General features: G+C 41.1%; 1 protein-coding gene across 4 annotated transcripts in view; it reads right to left on the bottom strand.

Moving 5' to 3' along the window:
- Positions 1-1176: 1176 nt before the first annotated feature.
- cpvl (carboxypeptidase vitellogenic like) overlaps positions 1177-22814 on the bottom strand; it is a 40020-nt gene continuing 18382 nt past the window's right edge. For all 4 annotated transcript variants that reach the window (XM_033993920.3, XM_033993919.3, XM_033993922.3 and 1 more), the window contains exons 11-13: positions 21459-21632; positions 8953-9135; positions 1177-1520 (exon numbers count right to left, since the gene is read on the bottom strand). In XM_033993920.3, coding sequence (XP_033849811.1) covers positions 1425-1520; positions 8953-9135; positions 21459-21632 — 453 coding nt within the window. In that variant the 3' untranslated portion in view covers positions 1177-1424. The remainder of the gene's footprint in view (positions 1521-8952; positions 9136-21458; positions 21633-22814) is intronic.

The following is a 22814-nucleotide window of genomic DNA, read 5'->3' as shown; positions in this document are numbered from 1 at the left end:
ACAGCAAACGGGGTGAATACTTATGCAATCAAGACTTTTCAGTTTTTTATTTGTAAATAATTTTGAAAAATACGTAGATTTTTTTCCCCACTTTGACATGGACTATTTTGTGTAGATCAGTGACAAAAAATCACTGACTAATCAATGACTAATTAAATCCATTTTAATTCCAGGTTGTAACACTACAAAATGTGGAAAAGTCCAAGGGGGGTGAATACTTATGCAAGGCACTGTATTTGTTCCTGTCTTTTTTGTGTCATTTTGTTTATTAAAGTGCACGTTTGTACTTTTCACTGCAGTTTGTAAGTCTATGAGTCTCTTTCCTGTCGCTACCCAGCTACAGGCTATTATTGCTTTTCTCAATTTGTTTATTTTACAATATTAAACACAATTTAAATGTATAACTACATGTACTTTAGAACACCATCTGATCTTAGTGTTGATTAATGTTCTGTTTGTGTTATTGCTATAGTCAAAACATCATAACAGGACACCTGATTTCCTGGGAAAGCTCAGCCAACAAAAACAAATCTAGTGCCAGAGTAAAATTCGTAAACTGGCAAGGCAAACTGTAGCATGCTGTAAACTTATTAACTGAGATTTCTGGAGAAGTATGTAAAGGTATGTCTTTGACTTGCCTTCAAAGTCTCTACATGGGTCTTGCATTGATGTATATGTGTACCGTATATACGGTACAGTGTACCATATATATCTTTACATGTATTATTAAAATTAGGCAAACACTAGACCCAGTCACAGGAACCTTATCAGGCAACAGTACATATAATATGGGCAAAAAGAGACAGTATGACTAGATTCTCAGACCTTTTTACTCCAAAAGACGTTGTTGTCCCCATGGTTTCTGGGAAAGGTGCCAGTCATGCGGATAAGAACTTATTTTGATGTTTTTCTCAGTTTTAGAGAGGTTTATTATTTTTTTCAAAGCACTGAGTAATCCAAGTTAATATTTATTAACAAAGGGTGTCCATATACGTTCAATAAACTGGCGTCTCGGGGCGCTGTGTATCACGAGGCGAAGCCGAGTGCCTCTAACCCCCGAGAAGGGCAATTCATTTTGTCATGATTTCAGGTAAATCATGGTTAGGCCATGTTGACAGTAAATAACGAGGGATCGTTGTATCCATTCATTCAAATAAAAAGGCCACCACAGACCGATTTGATTTGAAGCAGTTTATAGTGCACATTATCTTCCAGTTTGTTAACTGAAACACATCCATTTTGATTTGAAAAAAAATTATTTAAAACACTGAAGACACTGAAGTTACAAATAACAACCAGCAAGGAGAGGCATCAATCACATAATCATCCCTCATGAAAACATTCAAAACTGCAGTGTCACAATGAAGGCTGGTAATACCGCTAACTTGATACCCTAAGAAACAGTTAATATGGCTCTACCATCTTTACCATGCTTTTTTTGAAAGAAATCTGTCGATCATATCGAAGGATCTCTCCGGTTGATCATAAGGCAAAATGTGTCCCCCACCTCGGACAATAACCTAAAGAAGAAAATAAAAATGAGTTTCAGAAATAAGCTCTTTTCAGTAGCATAACAAATCAGAATTTAAAATGATCTACCAAACTAACAATTACAAAACACACATTTGCATGTCTTTAACCAAACTGGAGTGATTTGTGAAAGCAAGACAAGTATGTCAGTCTCCCACCAATTCTATAGATCACCATATGCACATACCAAAATAAGTGTGACACATACAAAGGGACGGACAGAAAGCATTTCAGCAGTGCTTTCACATGCATAGCATACTCACCTTACAGTAAAGTTTAACTTTTTTTTGTAACCTGGAGATTTAAGACACATCAGCTAAATATTCAAGTAGCAACTTGAATTAGTCCTGCAGCCAAAAGACAGTAAGGTGGTAGAATAATATTTAGCTTGTTTTCAATTATAAGCTACCCACCCAACATGCTTATTACTGTGAACTAAGTCAGGATGTGGTTCCCGGCTGGAAGTGGAAACTCTGAAAAATACAGGTCGGAATTATTTCCTTGCCTGACAAAAAAAAAAAAAAAGAAGATACATATGGTACATACACTTGGTGCTTTGATGAAGTGTTGCTAAGGGCATGGAAATACTAAAAGAAACTTAAAAGCTATTTAAGTTCATTTAGTATTTATAAATTGAAAACTATTTAGTGTTTAATAGTTATTGATCATTTCAAGAGCTGTGCAGAAGTTTAAATGGCAGGCAGTGGTCAATTTTGGACATTCACTTTCCCACATCTGGGATGATTGACTGTCCTGGAGACTGTCTCGGAGAGATCCTCAGAAGCAGCCAGCTGGCTTATACTGCAGCCTTACTTGAAAATAAATCATTCTAAAAGCTATGTTCTTGCTAAGGGTTTTCAAAAATCCATTATAATGCTCTGACTGCAGTCGATTTTTCCAATCCTAGCATTTTTTTTTTTTCAGATTTAGACAATTTTTCACCTTTATTCGAACAAAAACCCTGTTTCGTTACCTACAGTATTTGATGTTCTTTCATTCCTTATTGGTTGTGTTGCACCAGATTATCTGTAACCCAGACAGCCATGAAAGCAATTTATGTCATGGTTAATAAGAACATTACGTGGGATTTGACTTTTGTTTTAAATATTTTCTGTGTATGCAGTTTCACATCTAAGAAAATCTGCTGCAATGACATACAGTCTACATAAAATATATAACATTGTTAGGCAGGAAAAGGTTATTATTTCGAGACAGGTTTATGGATGGATTCTGTATATATTATCCCTATGATGTTTAAAAATGTGTGTCAGGTTACTGTCGGAAATCATGCATTCCTTAAGCAAAAACGTTCCACAGTCTAGTTTAGCCCCAGTCCCATAAATGCTACTTCCTGTATATTCCTTAGATATGCTTTTATAGATTTTTTATTTCCCCCTCCCCCACATGCAATAAACTATAACAAATATACAAATTCTATAATTATCCCCCACTCAGGATGAATTCCCTTGTGAAGAGGGTATAGTGGAGGTGTTTGTACAAATGCATGCATGTCACACTTTACATACAAGGAAAACCACATATCCAATTGCCATGGAACTTGGTACTAACATTATGTTATTGAGAACATCAGATTCCGGGGATATACTGTAGGAGGCATCAGTCTGTCTGCTCTTACATAAGTCTACAGTATATGTCATGTTTACATTTTTGAATATACATGATCCAGGGAATCACTCATCAATTTGTGATTAAACATGTCATTGCTTAATCTTATTCTATACTATTCTGAACATACTGCTGATATATGTCATTGTCATCATCATTTTCATCACACGGACAGCTAAATGTTTTCATTTAAAGCCATGGCAAGGGACACATGTTACTGACATATGTGCTTCCCATGAAGTTATAGAATCACAGTAGTTTATAGCAAGAGTATCTAGCTGCACAGCGTAGCTCTGCAGAGAGCTCACACAGGGTAGTGCTGCAGAACGAAGGCTTGCACAGCGTAGCTCACACAGGGAGCTCACACAGGGTAGTGCTGCAAAACGAAGGCTTGCATAGCATAGCTCACACAGGGAGCTCACACAGGGTAGTGCTGCAGAACGAAGGCTTGCACAGCGTAGCTCACACATGGAGCTCACACAGGGTAGTGCTGCAGAACGAAGGCTCGCACAGCGTAGCTTACACAGGGTAGTGCTGCAGAACGAAGGCTCGCACAGCGTAGCTCACACAGGGTAGTGCTGCAGAACGAAGGCTTGCACAGCGTAGCTCACACAGTGTAGTGCTGCAGAACGAAGGCTTGCACAGCGTAGCTCACACAGGGTAGTGCTGCAAAACGAAGGCTTGCACAGCATAGCTCACACAGGGAGCTCACAGGGTAGTGCTGCAGAACGAAGGCTTGCACAGCGTAGCTCACACAGGGAGTGCTGCAGAACGAAGGCTTGCACAGCATAGCTCACACAGGGAGCTCACACAGGGTACTGCTGCAGAACGAAGGCTCGCACAGCATAGCTCACACAGGGTAGTGCTGCAGAACGAAGGCTTGCACAGCGTAGCTCACACAGGGTAGTGCTGCAAAACGAAGGCTTGCACAGCATAGCTCACACAGGGAGCTCACACAGGGTAGTGCTGCAGAATGAAGGCTTGCACAGCGTAGCTCACACATGGAGCTCACACAGGGTAGTGCTGCAGAACGAAGGCTCGCACAGCATAGCTTACACAGGGTAGTGCTGCAGAACGAAGGCTCGCACAGCGTAGCTCAAACAGGGTAGTGCTGCAGAACGAAGGCTTGCACAGCATAGCTCACACATGGAGCTCACACAGGGTAGTGCTGCAGAACGAAGGCTCACACAGCGTAGCTCACACAGGGTAGTGCTGCAGAACGAAGGCTTGCACAGCGTAGCTCACACAGGGAGCTCACACAGGGTAGTGCTGCAGAACTAAGGCTCGCACAGCGCAGCTCACACAGGGAGCTCACACAGGGTAGTGCTGCAGAACGAAGGCTCGCACAGCGCAGCTCACACAGGGTAGTGCTGCAAAACGAAGGCTTGCACAGCATAGCTCACACAGGGAGCTCACACAGGGTAGTGCTGCAGAACGAAGGCTTGCACAGCGTAGCTCACACAGGGTAGTATTGTAGAACGAAGGCTCGCACAGCATAGCTCACACAGGGTAGTGCTGCAGAACGAAGGCTCGCACAGCGCAGCTCTCCCAGGGAGCTCACACAGGGTAGTGCTGCAGAACGAAGGCTCGCACAGCATAGCTCACACAGGGTAGTGCTGCAGACACAAAGGCTCGCTCAGCGCAGTTCACACAGGGTAGTGCTACAGAACGAAGGCTTGCACAGCGCAGCTCACACAGGGAGCTCACACAGGGTAGTGCTGCAGAACGAAGGCTCGCACAGAGCAGCTCACACAGGGTAGTGCTGCAGAACGAAGGCTCGCACAGCGCAGCTCACACAAGGAGCTCAAACAGGGTAGTGCTGCAGAACAAAGGCTCGCACAGCGCAGCTCACAAGGGAGCTCACACAGGGTAGTGCTGCAGAACGACGGCTCGCACAGCATAGCTCACACAGGGAGTGCTACAGAACGAAGGCTTGCACAGCGCAGCTCACACAGGGAGCTTACACAGGGTAGTGCTGCAGAACGAAGGCTCGCACAGCATAGCTCACACAGGGAGTGCTGCAGAACGAAGGCTCGCACAGCGCAGTTCACACAGGGTAGTGCTGCAGAACGAAGGCTTGCACAGCATAGCTCACACAGGGAGCTCACACAGGGTAGTGCTGCAGAACGAAGGCTCGCACAACGTAGCTTACACAGGGTAGTGCTGCAGAACGAAGGCTCACACAGCGTAGCTCACACAGGGTACTGCTGCAGAACGAAGGCTCGCACAGCGTAGCTCGCACAGAGTAGTGCTGCAGAATTTAGGCTCGCACAGCGCAGCTCACACAGGGTAGTGATGCAGAATGAAGGCTCGCACAGCGCAGCTCACACAGGGAGTTCACACAGGGTAGTGCTGCAGAACGAAGGCTTGCACAGCGTAGATCACACAGGGAGCTCACACAGGGTAGTGCTGCAGAACGAAGGCTCGCACAACGTAGCTCACACAGGGTAGTGCTGCAGAACGAAGGCTCGCACAGCGTAGCTTACACAGGGTAGTGCTGTAGAACGAAGGCTCGCTCAGCATAGCTCACACAGGGTAGTGCTGCGCAACTCGTAATTTACGTCATGCTTCATTCACCCTCAACACCCCTACCACGTGACCATAAACAGGGTGTGGGAGGGGGAGAACACCGAACATAGGGATTACCCTGTGAGAATTAATTGGAGATCCACGGTCAATACCCCCATGAACTTTAGGTTTAGGGTTAGGTTATTGTCATGAAAAACTTAGTTTAAGTAACTAAATCCATCACCCTTATCATGTGATCGGGCTGTAGCATATAATGACGACGTCTGTTACGAGTTGCGCACGCAGCACTACCCCGTGTGAGCTGCCTGCGAGAGCTACACTGTGCGGGTCTGCGTTCTGCAGCAATACCCCTCTCGTTTATAGCACCATTTACCTACTGTTGTATGCTTGCAGTATATCTTTTAACAGACTGGTAATTGCAGTTGTTTTTATATTTGTATTCATGTGTATTGTATATAGATATGTTTTGAACAGGTTTTTCAAAAGCTCATCTGGGTTTTACTATGAAAATGCACCCAAATAGAAATATGTAATTGGTTCCTAACTGCTCTCATGGGGTTCCGCATTTAGTTGAATTGTCCGTCTGCCTTTCTGCCAATATCCTTACAACTTTTGCTTGCCAGCTCACTCGGGTATACAGAGAGATGTGAACAGGGTTCTGAATATGCACGAAAAAAAACACTGGATGACTGCGGATGTTATTTTCCTGACATGGCATTTTCATGGCAGATTCCCTAGGTGCAATGAAAATAACTTAGTGAAAATTGTTTTATGCCTTGTGATTAACACAATATCAAAACAATAATATTATGTTAAACATGTTGCAGGGATATGTTCAACAGAGTAAGCGGCAATGGTAAGGAATGTGTTTTAGTATAAACCCTTCAGCTTGTTAAGTAACACTTTTCACTATAGATGAGTGCATCGTTTTGGAATTGATTTGTTTGATTGAATTATTGTTTACAGACAGGCGCTCGATTGAGACTTGCTGCCTGCTAGGCTTGGTTGAGGGGAAGGGCAGCAAGTGATTGGCTGTGCTGGTCCTCAATCAGCAGCTGAGCGGGTCTTGACCGAGTGTCCGTCAGTTCAAAAACATCCGCGGGAGATGGCTTGGGGCGACTGTAACGCCATGCCCAGGGGAGCAGCGTATACTCGGGAGGAGAGGGTCAGCTCTGCAGCAACAACAGCTACGCAACCCTGAGACTGAAAGCAATGCCCAGCCAAGGCTGTATGAAGCAGCAGGAGTTGTTGTATGAATACCAGGTTAGTTTAGGGAATGGTGATCCCATGTGATGTATTGCGAGAGTTACATAGTGTAGCCGGTTCCTCGAGCGGGACGCCTCGTTTTATAAGGCTAGCACTCGCCCTCTGTGGCACCTTTTGTTTGTAGTTTTTGTACTGTGTTTTATTTTGTATTTCTGTACAGCTTGCTGTATGTGTCCTCTGTGTTACCATGGCTGGTAACGTCACATGACCACCTTTATTTACTTTCGTTTTTGTTTGTATTAATAAATCCTGCTCGCCTGTGCCGGCGTTTCAACTCCATCTCCAATGTCCCTCCTTACTGCTTGAGCAGCGGCTACCCACACACGCGACACGAGCGAGACCCTGTCACAATGAGGCATAACCAATGGAATTCATCAGAACAAATTACAGTACAGTCAAAATAAAGTTTCCTCCTTGGAGTTTTAGAGATTATTGAAAAGCACTCTACTGTATGTGGGGGCTGTAATGAACTAACAAAGTGTCTCTGCATGTTCTATTCTCCTACTCTACACTACAGCATGTTGTACAGATTTGCAGACCGGTCTTCAAAGTGGATTTACAAGACATCCATGCAGTCCTTTCTGACAAGAGCCTCCTGTCAACATCTGGATAGTCTGACACCATCCTACTGTCCAATGCTTTCACATCTTTTTTTTTTTTTTTTTTTTTTTTTTTATTCCAGCTCTACTTCCCTTTCAAAAACATGTGTAGCGGAATCAGCCAAGCTTGAAGACAAATGATTTCAGATGTGTTCAAACTAGCCCAATGGCTTTGTTTACAACCACTGTTCATACCCAGAGTGCAACTTTCTTTTTCTAGATTTTTCTATAACTATACTTCTAGCTTTTGGAAATACACGTTCTAAGCATGGAACGCTTGGAGGGTGAAGGCCAGTGCCAGTTTGGTTCAATGGGTCAAAACATGTCAAATTCCTGGGACAAATTGAATAATCAACTTCTTATTGAGACAGCAATACACTTCCTTATCTTCTGTAATCCCGTTACAAATATCGTGTTAAGAAATGCTTATCACACAACTACAGAAAAATAACTCAAGGGCCAATTAAACGCCATCCAAAAAATAAAAAAATAAATAAATACATACATACAAATGATCAACCATGAAAGGGTGCAACTACACCAGTGCTTCGCCACAGTTGTGAAAAGTATATTCTATGGAATTTCACAACAGATAATGTCAAAACAGAGTAATCTGTCTATACCATACATTTTATATCTGATATACCGTGCAAACTCTATTTTTATTGTAAACATAGCCAATGTTAGCCTTTAACTACTGTGGTATATAACGTATTACCATACTTCTATCATGGGTCATTTATACCAGTCACAGCAGCTAAGGATTAAGAATGACCACTTAAATTTGTGGGAACCTCATTTAATGTGCTCTGGAGCGTTTTTTGATTACAGTAGTGCATTTTAACTTTGAAATATACTTCAAATTATAAAAAAAATAAAAAGGGTGCACAAAGTGTTTGTTTATCCACCATATCTGAACACCAAAGCATATTACATAGTACTTTTATTCCAAAGCAACTTCCCTTTGATTAACCTGTTAGCCTACTACTTAACCACCCTTTGGCTGATTTCATACCTTACCCACTTTCAGTGTTCATCAAAATAAAAATGCTTCACACTCATTCTGTTTATTGCATGGATTTTTACTGTCCCAGGTCTGAGCCCTGGTACTAAACAGGTGGCCACACTGTAGTCCAACATCTATTTTTGTTATCAAGATTAATAACAAAAAATGGCAATCCCACAATCAACCATACATACATCAACGCCACCTGCTAGATATTTAATGCATTACATTCCAGTACTCTAATCCAAAAAGCAGACAGATGACAGGTCCAAGTATCCAAAACATGCAATCTGGAAATATTTAACATTCCCACAGTAGATTTACTTCAGGTTTGCGATGGAGAAACCCTACCATAAATGCACATCAAAGTGTTACAGAGGGGACTGCAGCTCTTACCTGATAGAACTCGCCCACCTGGCGAACATAGCCAGCAACTTCAGTGTCGTCCGGATTGACCTTCCAGAAGAATCTGTCAGCCTTCTTGTATTCTTCCACTTTGGACCAAGGGACTGTTGGCAGGAACCTCTCTGTGAGCGGGGCGGCTACTATAACATCAAGCTGTCCACTGTAAATAAGCACCTGATATAGAGGCAAAGAGAGATCAAATTAAGAGTCAGGGTGTCATCACAAACGAAAGCTTCTGGGGCTGGCTACAGCATCTAGTCTGTAAATCAGCATTTTGCGGTAAGTGGTTGAAAAGCCTACGTGGCATTTTATCAGCATTTTTAGAAGCATCCAGGAATAGAATAGCACAGAATAAAAGGTATTTAAAAGTTTGTATCTCTCTCTCTGTAATTGAGCAACGTTATATGTGCCAGATTGAATTAAATAATCCCTTCTATTTTACCTGTAATGCACTTCAATTCATTATGTAGATTTCATATGTAAAGTTTTGAGAAAAAGAGAAAAAAAACACACACACACACACACACACACACCACATGATATAGCAAATCTACCATCGGAAGTGCAAATAACAGACTAAGGGATGGAGATGGCTGTACCATGCATTTCAAAACTGCAAATTTGAGTTCTATAAAGCTAATGGGAGTGCATGACAGGTAGGACTTAAAGAATTGTTGAATTACCTAGAACTACTTTAAAAAGGCCATTTCAATCTTCAATTAAATGTGACGTAATGCAGTCAAAATATGTTTAAAACAGTGAAAATGAATACAACATAAAATAATTGCTTTTGATTATATGTTATAAGAAACAACAATTAAAAGCACAGCAAACATATGTCTTTGCGGAACCTCTAAAGTGGTTTTATTGGACAATATGGAAACAATTAAACCATTTGCAATGCTGGGATACAGGACTGAAACACTGCACTGTACTAGAATACACAACTATGATTGCACCTGATAAATCATGATCATATGATCATAATCTATAACACAAACACACACACACACACACACACACACAATCTCTTTGTAGGCTTCATTATAGACATAGCTGAGTAATCTACATGTGTAAACTGATAACCTTTTAATAACCACTAAACTTGCAGTTTATTACTGTCTGATGCGCATATGTATTTCATGCATAGGCATCATATTTATGAAGGTTTTCAGGATGTTGAATTTAAAAGGTACCAAGCACAGCATTACATGACTAAATATTCTTATTTAATCTGTATAATTAAAACAATGTGTGCCGGTATTCTAAACCAGATTATTTTGTCTCTTCAAGATTCTTGAGTCTCGAGCCACAAAGCACAGTCAGCTAGCTAGCTAGCTAGCAAGCGTTCTTCTACAAAGAAGTGCCGCATGAAACTGGTCTCTGCTCAGTAGGCGTTTGATGTTTCATTTACTTATTTGTCATTTAATAACAGATGTTTCAACCTTATAATTTTGACTGTTGGACTTGCTTCCTGTTGCAGAGAAGTGCAGAGAGCGAGTCCACTCGTTGCTACCAATCTACTTTCCTAAGGACCGACACACCTGCACTAACACAACTGTTTGGACTTGCATATTGAGTAATTTCTGTGACTTTCATTACTTATTTAAAAAAATCTCTATCCAGGATGGAGTTCCACCAACTCATTTCCAAGAGTATCTAGGATAAATCAAACAAAGGCTAATCATTGCACATATTATATATATAAATTGCACTGCGGCCCATTCTTGTTGAAATTCCTCACATAACACTGTGCTCCTTTCCCAGGGATCCAGTGACCCTAATCTTTGACATTCTGTGGTTTCCTGTTTGTGGAAATGGTTGAGCAGCAGCCCTTGCTGTTCCAATCCGCTGTGCAGGCCCAGCTGACAGACATGCCTCGCTGACTTCCCTTTCTCTTATGTTTACTGATTACTATCTCTTGAAAGAGACCTTGATCCAGATGCTAACATAGGTTAGTATAACATCTGGAAGGAACTAGAGCTTATAAAAATATGTTCTACTATTACATCTTCACAAATTGGCTTAGGACATTCTCTTTATGAAAAAGTAGGAGTTCTGTGATTTCACCTTGAGGCGATCAATATGTTTCTACTCCCTCGGATATTCCAATTGTTTTTATTAAAATCAGTTGTGCCAGACCTCCTCACTTATAAATTCAAATTAAAGAAGTATTTTTAAAAGATGCTTCATGGTCCCGATAGTCCATTCTGTCCAGATAAGCATGCTTTTTTTATATCAAAGTACTTTAGCTAGTTTTCAATACTCAGACAAGTAGCTGCATCGGGTCTACAAATGCTTTGCCCAAAACACTTCACTCAAAACAAACACATACTCAATCAATAATGTGAGCCTCATTTATCCCTGACAAGACATGGACTAATTGTTCTGAAGAGCAACTTGGTATTTCTTCTTGTCATTTAGAAATCATTTTCTGTTCATTCCTGACATCCTGGTGATTTTTTTAAAACTCTGAAACTTAAAGCGCCCCTGTGCCCTTACTAGAGCTTTCAGAATCCTGTCTAAAGTCAAAGTGCTGTACACCAGTGTAACCTTTACTCTGCCCTCTGCAACACCCTGCCCCTAGTGGATGCAAGAAATAAAACAAGCCCGGTTCGAGTCCAGGCTATTCCACAGCCGACTGTGGACGGGAGCTCCCAGGGGGCGGCGCTCAATTGGCAGAGCGTAGTCCGGGGGGAGGGAGGGTTAGGTCGGCCAGGGTGTCCTCGGCTAACCGCGCACCAGCGACCCCTGTAGTCTGGCCAGGCGTCTGCGGGATTGCCTGTAAGCTGCCCAGAGCTGTGTTGTCCTCCGACGCTGTAGCTCTGAGGCGGCTGCACGGTGAGTCTGCAGAGTGTAAAGAAGCGGGCGCTGACGGCACACGCTTCCGAGGACAGCGTGTGTTCATCTTCGCCCCTCCCGAGTAAGCGCAGGGGTGGTAGCGGTGAGCTGATCCTAAAAATAACTTGGAATTTCAAATTGGGGAGAAAATAATAAAAACTAATTGGCAACGACTAGAATCAAAAAAAAAAAAAAAAGAAATAAAACCAGCAAGTAATACCACAAGTCACATGTCTTAGAATACACGTATAATGATACAAACAGAATTATATTTCTATTAGAGGATATAAATCCAAGGTCACACCCACACTAATACTAATCCCACTTTGAAATAACTAGCTACAGGATTATGTTATGGTTCATGGTATTTTATATGTTGGCCATTTAAGAATAATGTACATGTGCGATATAAATTTAATACAGACCATTTGACACAGTCCTTTTTGATTTCTGAAGCACAAACAAAAGAGTACATTTTGCCGTTGAGATACAAAAAGAAAGCAATGCTCCTTATTTATTTGGGGCTTCAGATGTGGATAGGCACTTGCAGTCATTTAAAGAATAACTAAATTAGTGATTCATTACAACAGGCTACCATGACAATTAGTGTCCTCAAGTTTCAGTTGGTCTGTCTGTTAAAAGAGCAAGCCATGGGCCTCTTCCACAATCACAACAGACTCGGCTTTAATTTAATGAGCTGTAGACTGAAAATGAACATGGACTCCAGCGTTACACATGTCCTAAAGTTCCCCCACTGCAAACCACATGGGAGCGATTATCCCTGCAGAGCAATATATCCACTTCCTGAGCTTTTGGGCAAAGTGACCTTGGATGTTCAGATTAAACTCTACTTCATGAGTGAAACAGGGACGTTCTTGTGCGGTTTATGGAGCAGTAAAACACATGAAAGGTGTCATGAATAGTGGTCTATCCGTGGGCCCAGTAAACAGAGCAAGATTAAAGACACTGCAATACACACCCACACATACAGTACTGTGCAAAAGTTTTAGGCAGGTGTGAAAAAATGCTGTAAAGTAAGAATGCTTTCAAAAATAGACATGTTAATAGATTATTTTTATCAATTAACTAAATGCAAAGTGAGTGAACAGAAGAAAAAATCTAAATCAAATCCATATTTGGTGTGACCACCCTTTGCCTTCAAAACAAATTGCATTATTACAGAAATGTTATGCAGTATAATTATTCAAAGAGTGCTAAAATCCAAATCGCCAATTAATTCTACTTACTGTATATAAAAAGAGACAATAACTAGTTATGTTCACACCACACTGATTTTATTCCAAGTACATTATCACGTTAATTCAAAGAGTTAAATAGCCAAGGGCTTGTGAAAAAACTACGTGGGACACAGATCTCTGTTTTGCATTGGAAAGGTTAAGTGGAACAATTGAAAAGAAGCTGGATAAATTTGGGGACATCATCTACGCATATGGAAGCGAGAGGTTTGGAGTTGAAAAAAGGAAGGAAAATGTACAAACTATTCCTGGAAAGTCTAGACGGCAGCAGGAGATTGAACACTTAGTTTAAGAAAGGAGACAGCTGAGGAAGGAGGAGAGCAGAACAAAGTCAGAAGGAGAGACTGAATCGGTTACAAAGGGTAACAAAAGAGAAGCTTGCAACATTGCGCAGAGTGCCTACAGAAACGCTACAAAAAGAAGGAGCGTGCGAGAACTAACTTTTATAAAACCCATTCAAATTGGTAAAGAAGTTATTCACTAGTAAGAAAAATGGCACATCAAAAGCATCTAAGTTTGTGCTGCAGAGATATTTGGAGGAAACACGTACAGATTAAAAAAGGCAGGAGCCTACCGTGAAACTTTAAATAAATGCCTCAGTGTTTATTTACAATATTTGCCAGTAGCCCCGGCGCCTATTTGAGACTCAGCGTTTATTATGTAAGATCACTAATATCTGCAAATACTTGAGACGCAATCAGGAAAAAGCTGCCTGCACACAACCTTATAGAAACGACAAGTAAATTCCAACATTCCAGCAATGTCATTAAAGGTTGTGTCAGTGGGTAATAACAGTTTGTATTGTAATAATAATAATAATAATAATAATAATAATAACAGTAACATCCACTAAAGACAGCCCAATAAATATTAGAACACAGGCGTGTATTAAGATAGGCTTGCAGCACAATAAAGAAACAAACATGGTTTTAAAATTATCAGTAAGTATCATGCTATCAAAATGGGTAGTGGGAGGAGAAATGGCTTCTGGAAAGTGACTACCACCAATTCGAGCATACATGGATGACATGACAACCATGACTACAACAGTAGCCTGCACTAATTGGTTATTGGGCAAATTAACCAATAACAATGCAATACAAGCCCACTAAATCAAGGAGCATCTCCATAATTAAAAGGGAAAGTAGTAGATAAAGTGTTCTACATTAATGGTGAGGCAATACCAACAGTGTCTGAGAAGCCACTGAAAAGTCTTGGGAGATGGTACAACGGGAATCTGAAGGACACAGTTTGTGTGGGAGAAGTTAGACAATAAGCAGTGGAAGGGTTGAAGAACATAGACAGCAGCACTTTACCGGGTAAACTAAAACTCTGGTGCTTTAAGTTTGGTCTACTGCCGAGGCCACTAACTGTGCACAAGGTTTCTTTGACAACAGTAGAGAAGCTGGAAGCTTTAATCAGTTTATACGTCAGGAAAAGGTTTGGAGTTCCATGCTGCCTCAGCAGAGTGGGACTTTATGGTAAAGAATTACTGCAGCTAGCAGTCTCTGCTCTAACCGAGGAGTTTAAGTGCGCCAACGTCCGACTGAAAATTACATGAGTCACAGAAGCAGGAGGAGAGGATGAGGTGCATAAAGGTCGTTTCCAAAGCCAAGCAGGGAGAATGGAGGAGATGGGAGAGTGTGGAACAAACACAAGATCGACTGGCAAGACCTATGGATAATGGAACAGAGCAGGATCAGTTTCCTCATCAGGTCAACATATGATGTTCTCCCATCATCACAGAACCTAAGGGTAGGAGAGGATCCCTCATGTCCTTTGTGGTCATCACCTGCAACATTAATGCACATTTTGACAGGATGCAAGGTGGGTCTTAGCCAAAGACGGATTACTTGGCCCCATGACAAGGTGCTGCGATGTTTGGCCTTAGCATTGGAAGACAAGCGTAACATGACCAATAAGTTGCCACCAGTTCCATCAAAACATTACACACAAAAGCCTACATTCCTCCGCCCCGGAGAGCAACCGCCAAGAAAATGTGTTAAAACCAAGCCTCACCCAGGACAACTGGAAGCTGCTAGAGACTGGAAAATGCTCGTGGATGTTGGTCAACAGCTTATTTTTCCACCTGAGACTGCCACCACTAACCTTCGACCAGATATTGTCTTGTGGTCTGGATCAGCACGCCTTGTTCACCTGATAGAGTTAACAATGCCATGGGAGGATGCTGTAGATGAGGCGTATGAAAGGAAGAAACTGCGGTATGCTCAACTAGCCACTGAAGCGGAACAGCGAGGATGGAGAATCCGGGTTTACCCAGTGGAAGTGGGTTGTCGAGGATTTGTGGCACACTCTACAACACTGTTTCTCAGAGACGTCGTATTCAGTGGCCAAGAGTTGCATCGCACAGTGAAGAACTTATCTGAAGCAGCAGAGAGGAGCAGCAACTGGCTGTGGTTGAAAGAAACACTGACGTACAGGGAAGTAAGCTGGGTTGATTTGAGTGAGGAACGGAGGTGGGTGATACTGGGATGCCAGAATCACTGTCGAGCCCTCTTGAGATGTCGTGGGCTAGTCGACGAAACAAAGGACAGAAGGTGCCCACTTAAAGATCCCAGAGATGTACCCTACGTAGCTCAAACCAGACGGTTGTCATGCTGATGCGCTGGGGAGACCGCATTCTGGTTGATCCCCAGAGCCAGCATCACAGCCGGGGTGTGTGCAGATGCGCTGGGGAGACAAAATAAACTGATCCCTGGAGCCAGCATTACACTTGAGCCATCAACACCAGGCAGAAGGATATCTACATCATCAGATGGAAGGAAACGCAAATGGATGGAGACGCAGATGGATCACATTAGTTTACTGTAAAGCTACGTCTTAGTTGGTGCTTATCTTGGCGAGAGCGGAGTTCAAATCAGCATGAAGTTTTAATATCTACTCATATAATGGAAATCATCACAATAGTTGGTACTTATCTGACTGACATCAGTAAAAATAAATAAATAATAAAAGACCAAAAAATAAACAAACTGGAAGCAATCTTCTGTTTTAAAAAAAAATAAAATCACTTGTCTCAGAATAGCAAAAAAAAGGTTCAACAAAAAAAAAAAAAGACACATTCAAGTTGAATCCGGTATCCTCCACATTTGAAATTAGTTGCATGCCATTTGTGATAGTCTCAATAATCAACCATGTTATGTTTTCAACCCGAATTTTATCGCATTTTGCTTGCATGTCTGGGTCCCACCTCCTCCACGCTAGATCAAGCTTCAGTGGAAACAGACTAGTCACGAGACCAAAAGCATGCTGGACATTGGGAGGTGAATATCCAATGGCAATGATGCCATGTGACAAAGGTAGGAAGTTAAAAAAAAAAAAAAAAAAAAAAATGGGAGTAGCTGTTATTTGCAGTCAGTCACCACTTAATATTTGACCGACACATTTTTGACAGTTTAAACAATTAAGCAAAATTAAAAACGTTTACACTCCAAACGATTTACACCTCTAATACTGTGCAAAAAAGACATGTTGCATTTTTCTATTCTGATGCATAATGAGCATCAACAACTTACTCATAGCCTCCACTAGTGTTTACATTAGAACAACCTTGACTTGCATAAAGAAGGAGAAACATGGAGTGAAATAGCTTGCATCACTCAATTTTCAAGGTTTGGTATCCGAAGCATAATCAACAAGTACAGAGAAACATTATATGTAATTGACAAACCCAGTACTGGAAGACCCAAAAAGCTGTCTAACAAGGATGAGTAATACTTGAAGACAATATCCTTAAGGAATAGAAAGAAGACAAACATTGAATTGACAACATAAGAAAGTTTACAAACGAGAGGAGGCCATTCGGCCCATCTTGCTTGCTTGGTTGTTAGTAGCTTATTGATATATTTGAAAATAAAATCCAGGGCTGGCAATGGAAGGTGAAACAAGCAATGTGATTGGTCAAGCAAGGTTCCAGCTGTCTGTATATGGATACGGACAGTTGGAGCTTTGTCACATATTCAAAATCACTGCGCTGCCTCACAGAATTTAATGTATCGGATGGTAGCCATCTTGCTTTTACAGTTACAAATGTACTGCTATAACTATGAAACTGAGTGACCAGTTACCTGCAAAAAATCCTAAAGTAGTAAGCAGACATGCCGATTTGGATGAAGAACAATTAAATGAACTGGAAGATAGCAACAAAAATAAATAAATAAATAAAATAAAAAAATCACTGTTTTTACACTCTGTCACCTCGACTTTGTCACTTAAATAATGCATTTTTAGCGGTTCATATACACTACAGAAAAACACAAAGGCACTTCTGCACATTATCCACCGCTCGCAGATACCTTGAAAAATTACTTAAATCCGAGTCGTTGTAATTATTTTTCTCCTCTGTTGTGCTCAAACAGTGTGTATCTGCACGGTCAGTGACAGGGATAAAAATAACTCTGTGCCATCTCAACTCCGCCCCCTGGTGTATCTTTTCAATGGCAATGTCCACAATATCAAAAATACAGATGTACTTTATTTTGCATGTTCCAATAAAATTAATTTACTCAGCTTAACTTAGTGTGTGGTTCAAAGTTATAAATGGGACTACTTTATTGGCGTAAGGATATTTAATAAAAAAAAAAAAAAACTATTTTTTTTGTCCTAAAACATTTTTTTATTTATTTATTTAGCAGACGCCTTTATCCAAGGCGACTTACAGAGACTAGGGTGTGTGAACTATGCATCAGCTGCAGAGTCACTTACAACTACGTCTCACCCAAAAGACGGAGCACAAGGAGGTTAAGTGACTTGCTCAGGGGCACACAATGAGTCAGTGGCTGAGGTGGGATTTGAACTGGGGACCTCCTGATTACAAGCCCTTTTCTTTAACTACTGGACCACACAGCCTCCTATATAAAACACGATTTATGCTTTTTTTTTTGACCTGGATTATAAATGCAATAATGCCCTTCAAGGCATCCGTACACGTTGAATATACAGACTTCAGGGGCTGGAGGCACTCGACTTCGTATCGTGCCTCACAACTCCCAGAGGCGTCTGTATATTCGACGTATATGGACAGCCTGTCGGGCCTTATTGCATACATATACACACACACACACACACACACACACACACAATACCTAATGCTAATACTAAGAATTCCATACAGGACATACCCATTAGCACAATCTTAATGGAAGTAAAGAAATTCACTCTGGCTCTGCGATATCACGATATGTGTACCTCAAATACGATAATTTGAACAAAATGATGCCGTTTTTTTTACTTATACATGGTATTGCCTCCAGATGCCCTCCATTCACACTGACACAAACCTACTGTCTCGCCTTCATAACAAAACAAAAACTTTATATCAGAAACCATTTAAAAGAAATCAGGACAGCAGTAACTGCACGTACCAATCAGAATAATTGCAAACGCTATAAGATTAAGGGAAAAACTTTACAAAAATGTTTTATTTGAAGTTACTCCCAACACTGTTATGACACAATATAACTACACATCTTTTCAGTAAACTCCCAATATAACTGTTTTTTTGGATACTTCTGGTATTCTCTGCATGTGGCTTATGCGAAAATCACTCCCTGCCACATGAAGGCTTTAGGTTGGACCACAAGTTTAACCAATAAAACCAGAGCAATGGTCTACTTTGGACAGGGCTTATCTGGAATGCTGCCTTTTCACTTGGTGACTGAAAAACAAGATATACAATCTTTTCTAAAGAAACACTACAGAAAAAAAAAACCTTGCAAGCTTTGGCGTTTGCAGTAATTGTTATGTTACTTATGCCACTGAGCTTTGTAAATGTTGGGCTGCTTTTTACATTTATGGGTAGATGTAAGTGTTCTGCCCTTTTCAGCATGACATCCATAAATGTGCCTAGCATTCCTGGAAAAGGTGGATTGGGCTATCCCTGTGATCTGAAAGGAACCAGAGGCTAAATAGTGCAGAGAACACAGCACTTTCAGATGTGCAGGGATAGTGATCCCTAGATTGATGCTGGGGTCTAGCGCATCCCTCAATTCCGCTATTAGGTCTAGGATGACATGCAGAGTGAGACGAGAACGCTTTAGCACCACATCCTCCGGCATCCCAAGCAAAGTGACCCTGAGATTGAATATGCAGGGTCTTCTTCGTCTTGCCCTTCTCCTCCAAACGTGCTCTTGCCACTCCTCAACAAGAGCCAAGTGTTGCCGCATCAGGAAGTGTACCACAGCAGCCATCCTGAAGCCAATGACAGGTCTCTGCAGGTGTATGGTTTTATATAGCTCTTAATTACTCGCTTCTACAATGGTTTGCACCTTATAAGAAGAGGTGTGAAGTTTTTTGGAGGGTCAGAAATTGCCTAACTGCAAGGCAAATTCCTTACATCACCTTAATGTTTGCGGCCGCTAGTATCCAGATCCCACCCAATTCCATGCTCTTTTCTTCATTTGCATGCATTATTATTATGGTAAAGTGTAAATTTGATAGTGGGTGCAGAACGCCAGGTGAATACCATTCTTTACATACGCCACATTTTTTTAGCAGCTACTAAATACGATTTACATCAGCATTATGGGGGTTTTGCACCCGTAAATCACTTTGTGCGTATCCTTACATCTACCCCTTAATGTAATCTACTATTTGAGCCATCGTTGAGTAGCTTAGCTTTCATACTCCACTTTTTTTTTTTTATAAACATGTGGCTTTTACTGTAGCCTAAATGCTAATAATTATTATTCTAAATATTATTGTACCATATTCTAACAGCATTTATATTAAACCATTAATATTTATTTCTAAAATAAATACAAGGCAGAATATTACTAAATTACACAGAATATCACATGTACAAACACATCCATGTGTGTTTTGCTACAATTATTCTTAAGGCTACACTTTGCTTTAACTTTTTAATGAATTAGAGGCTGGCCAAAAGTAAAAGCTGTAGTAGAAGCCTTATAGAAGTCCCTAATGTTTACTCTTATGTATTCTTGTGAAACACTAAAACAGTGCTCTTAAGGAAAAGCCTTGCTTCCTTTGCAGTAATTATGTCTGATGTCCCTCACAAAGGAAATACTTTCTGGTAAACAAGTTCAACATTTTCAAGCCTGGAGAAATTCCTTTTCCTGTGCTGTAAGTAGGGTCATGTCAAACTTTTAGAAGGCCACTAGCCAGAGTTAAAAGGTGTGTCTGTGTGTGTGTGTATGGAGATTGTGCACCCAGGGCACAAAACACATGTGAAAACAAGCCAAGTGTAATGGGTCAAAGTGTAAAGATCAAATGTCTCATGGCATGCTAAGAAAGCATACATAATTACAAATGTAATACAGTATATTCTTGAACATTAACAGTTGCCAATTTAAAATATGACCAGAGTATAGTTTAAAAAAAGTCTACTCTTGGTTCAGAGTTTCTATCTTATACTTCTAGTCATGCATGCATTTATAAAACTGAATGTGAAATATGTAGAAATTAGGCATTTGGTTGCGTTTTTCTGAAACAAATCAAAAATCTGATCTGTTTTACTTACGATTTCCTGCTAGTTTGTTAATTGACCAGTTAAAAACAGCATACTTTTTATTGGCAGTGTGTGACAGAAATACAATGATTCTTCCCAGGGTTCAAGGGACGTCGGCAAGCTAGGAAGGGGGCGAGACTCCATTGCAAGAACGCATTGACCCGGAAGGGAAACGACGTGGCAGCCGCAGATTGGAGAGGCGGTTGCACTCGTTTACCAAGGGGTCATGTGTGACAGCATAAAAGGGGACAGAGAATCGTAATCTGTTCCTTCGCATGGTTTTGTGTGAATGAACCGAGAAGTACTGCGAGAGACCCTGTAACCACAGTTTCAGTATCGTGAGTGTTTTGTTTGTTTGTCTTTGTGTAATTCGTCTTGTTTGTTTATCACTAGACGGCTAACACGATTCTGGAGCTGTCGCCATGGGCCAGCACTAGCCAGAACAACACTGCGCTACCTGTCACAACGATAAACTGTACACCCACCACGAGCACTACTGCACGAACCCAGGACTGGTGACCGTGTTGGTATTATTGTGGGACAGATACGTATTGTTTATTGTTTAGGGTCTAAAAAGCCTGTTATTGTCCACCCCGTGCAGTACACATTGCTGTGTATTGCCAGGGAATTAGTATTGGTCACCAGACCTGGATACAATAAAAAGTCACTTTCCAAACTGGATTACAAGGCTCTGTCTGTTTAATTACCGCACTGCATCACTCCTGCACCTGTTTCCATTCAGCCACTTTGCCACACAGTGTTACACAACCTTGAATCCAATTATTGAACTTGTGTTTGCAGCAGCTACTGTCATCATAAATAGAGCGTGGTTTGTTTCCGGCACGTGGAATACCATTAAAGCTAATACGAGTACAGTGGAAGCATCTGTCTGTAGTGTCAGCAGCACTTACCCTGTAATTATCCATCAGTATTGCTAACCACGGTTTGATTGTCTTCATCACATCCTCAAGCAAGTGCTTTTCCACTTCAGACCCGTCATGGAAAGTCAGGTTACCCACGTGAATAGACTTCCTCACTTCTGACAGTGATAAAAACTTGCCAAAGTATGACTGATCTACAGGCTCCTGTGAAGAGAAAAATCAATCAAAAAGTTTCTCTGAATTTTCCAATCTTTTCTTACAGGTAAGTGACATGTGACCATAATTGTTTCAAATTTAAATCCGACATGACCTGGTAGTGTTTGACCTTGGGAAGGATCAATGGGACCCATTTCTGCCGCAGTGTAACAATGTGCTTTATGTATTTTTTTCAAGAAATACAATCTTTAGTTCTTAAAATTTGAATATTAATTAAATTTTTCTTTTTAAAAATACAGTGTAGTTCTAGGGAATGTAATGAAAAACAGACCCCCCCCCCCCCCCCCCCCCAAAAAAAAAATACCTTCAAGAAACAGTGCTTTTTCTGTTATAGATATGCATCTTCTTTTTCATTGCAGAACGAGTAAGTATCCAATCAAAACTCATTGAGACTCATCATGACACACAAGTGCTTTCCTCAGGTGTCCACCAAGCTTACTTAGTGTTCTAGAGGGCATTTCTAATACTGTCTGATCTCCTGCACTGTACGATTGTTATCTTTGTGTTTGTATGGGTTTTTAGTGATGAAGCATAGTGCTCAACTCTTGCAGCGACAGAGCAAGCACAGCGTGGACCGATTCCCACCAAAACACACAGCTGGCACTGTGCCTCCAGCCTGCCCTGAAGGGTCTGCTCTCTAGGAGTTGAGACGGTTCTTCTGTCGCTATGCCAACCCAATACTTGGGCTTCGTGAGCCGCTGTCAACAAAGGGCCCCATTTAGAACCATGGTGCGTGTTGCGCGTTTCCTGATGTGAACACCTGCCCACTAGGAATTCGTTTGCAACCACCAGAGCTCAATTTATGGTTGCCTTACAACAGCTGCAAAACTGAAATGACTTCCACCGAACAAGAGCGCTGCTGAAATGGGCAGGAATTGAACTGGTGGTCTAGAAAGGAAAGACTTTTTATTCCAGTACACATATACCCACCTTAATATTTGGAAGTCAAAAGTGAGCCTGCTTTTTAAAAGCTGAGAAGCAGAATTTCTCAACCTTTCCACTGGTTTGTTATCATTGGTAGGATTTTAATTTGAATGGAAAAATGTTCGGATCAAAATTGACTCTGGTATAAAGTATACAAAAGTGTAAAACATTCAGATTTTCTTTTCCATCCGCACACTGCATATAACAGACTGGATTTGCAATCAGAGGCAGTAAACGAGTTAAATG

This window comes from Acipenser ruthenus, chromosome 3, assembly GCF_902713425.1.
Source record: "Acipenser ruthenus chromosome 3, fAciRut3.2 maternal haplotype, whole genome shotgun sequence".
Taxonomy (NCBI): Eukaryota; Metazoa; Chordata; class Actinopteri; order Acipenseriformes; family Acipenseridae; genus Acipenser; species Acipenser ruthenus.
This window is presented reverse-complemented; position numbering and strand designations above follow the sequence as displayed.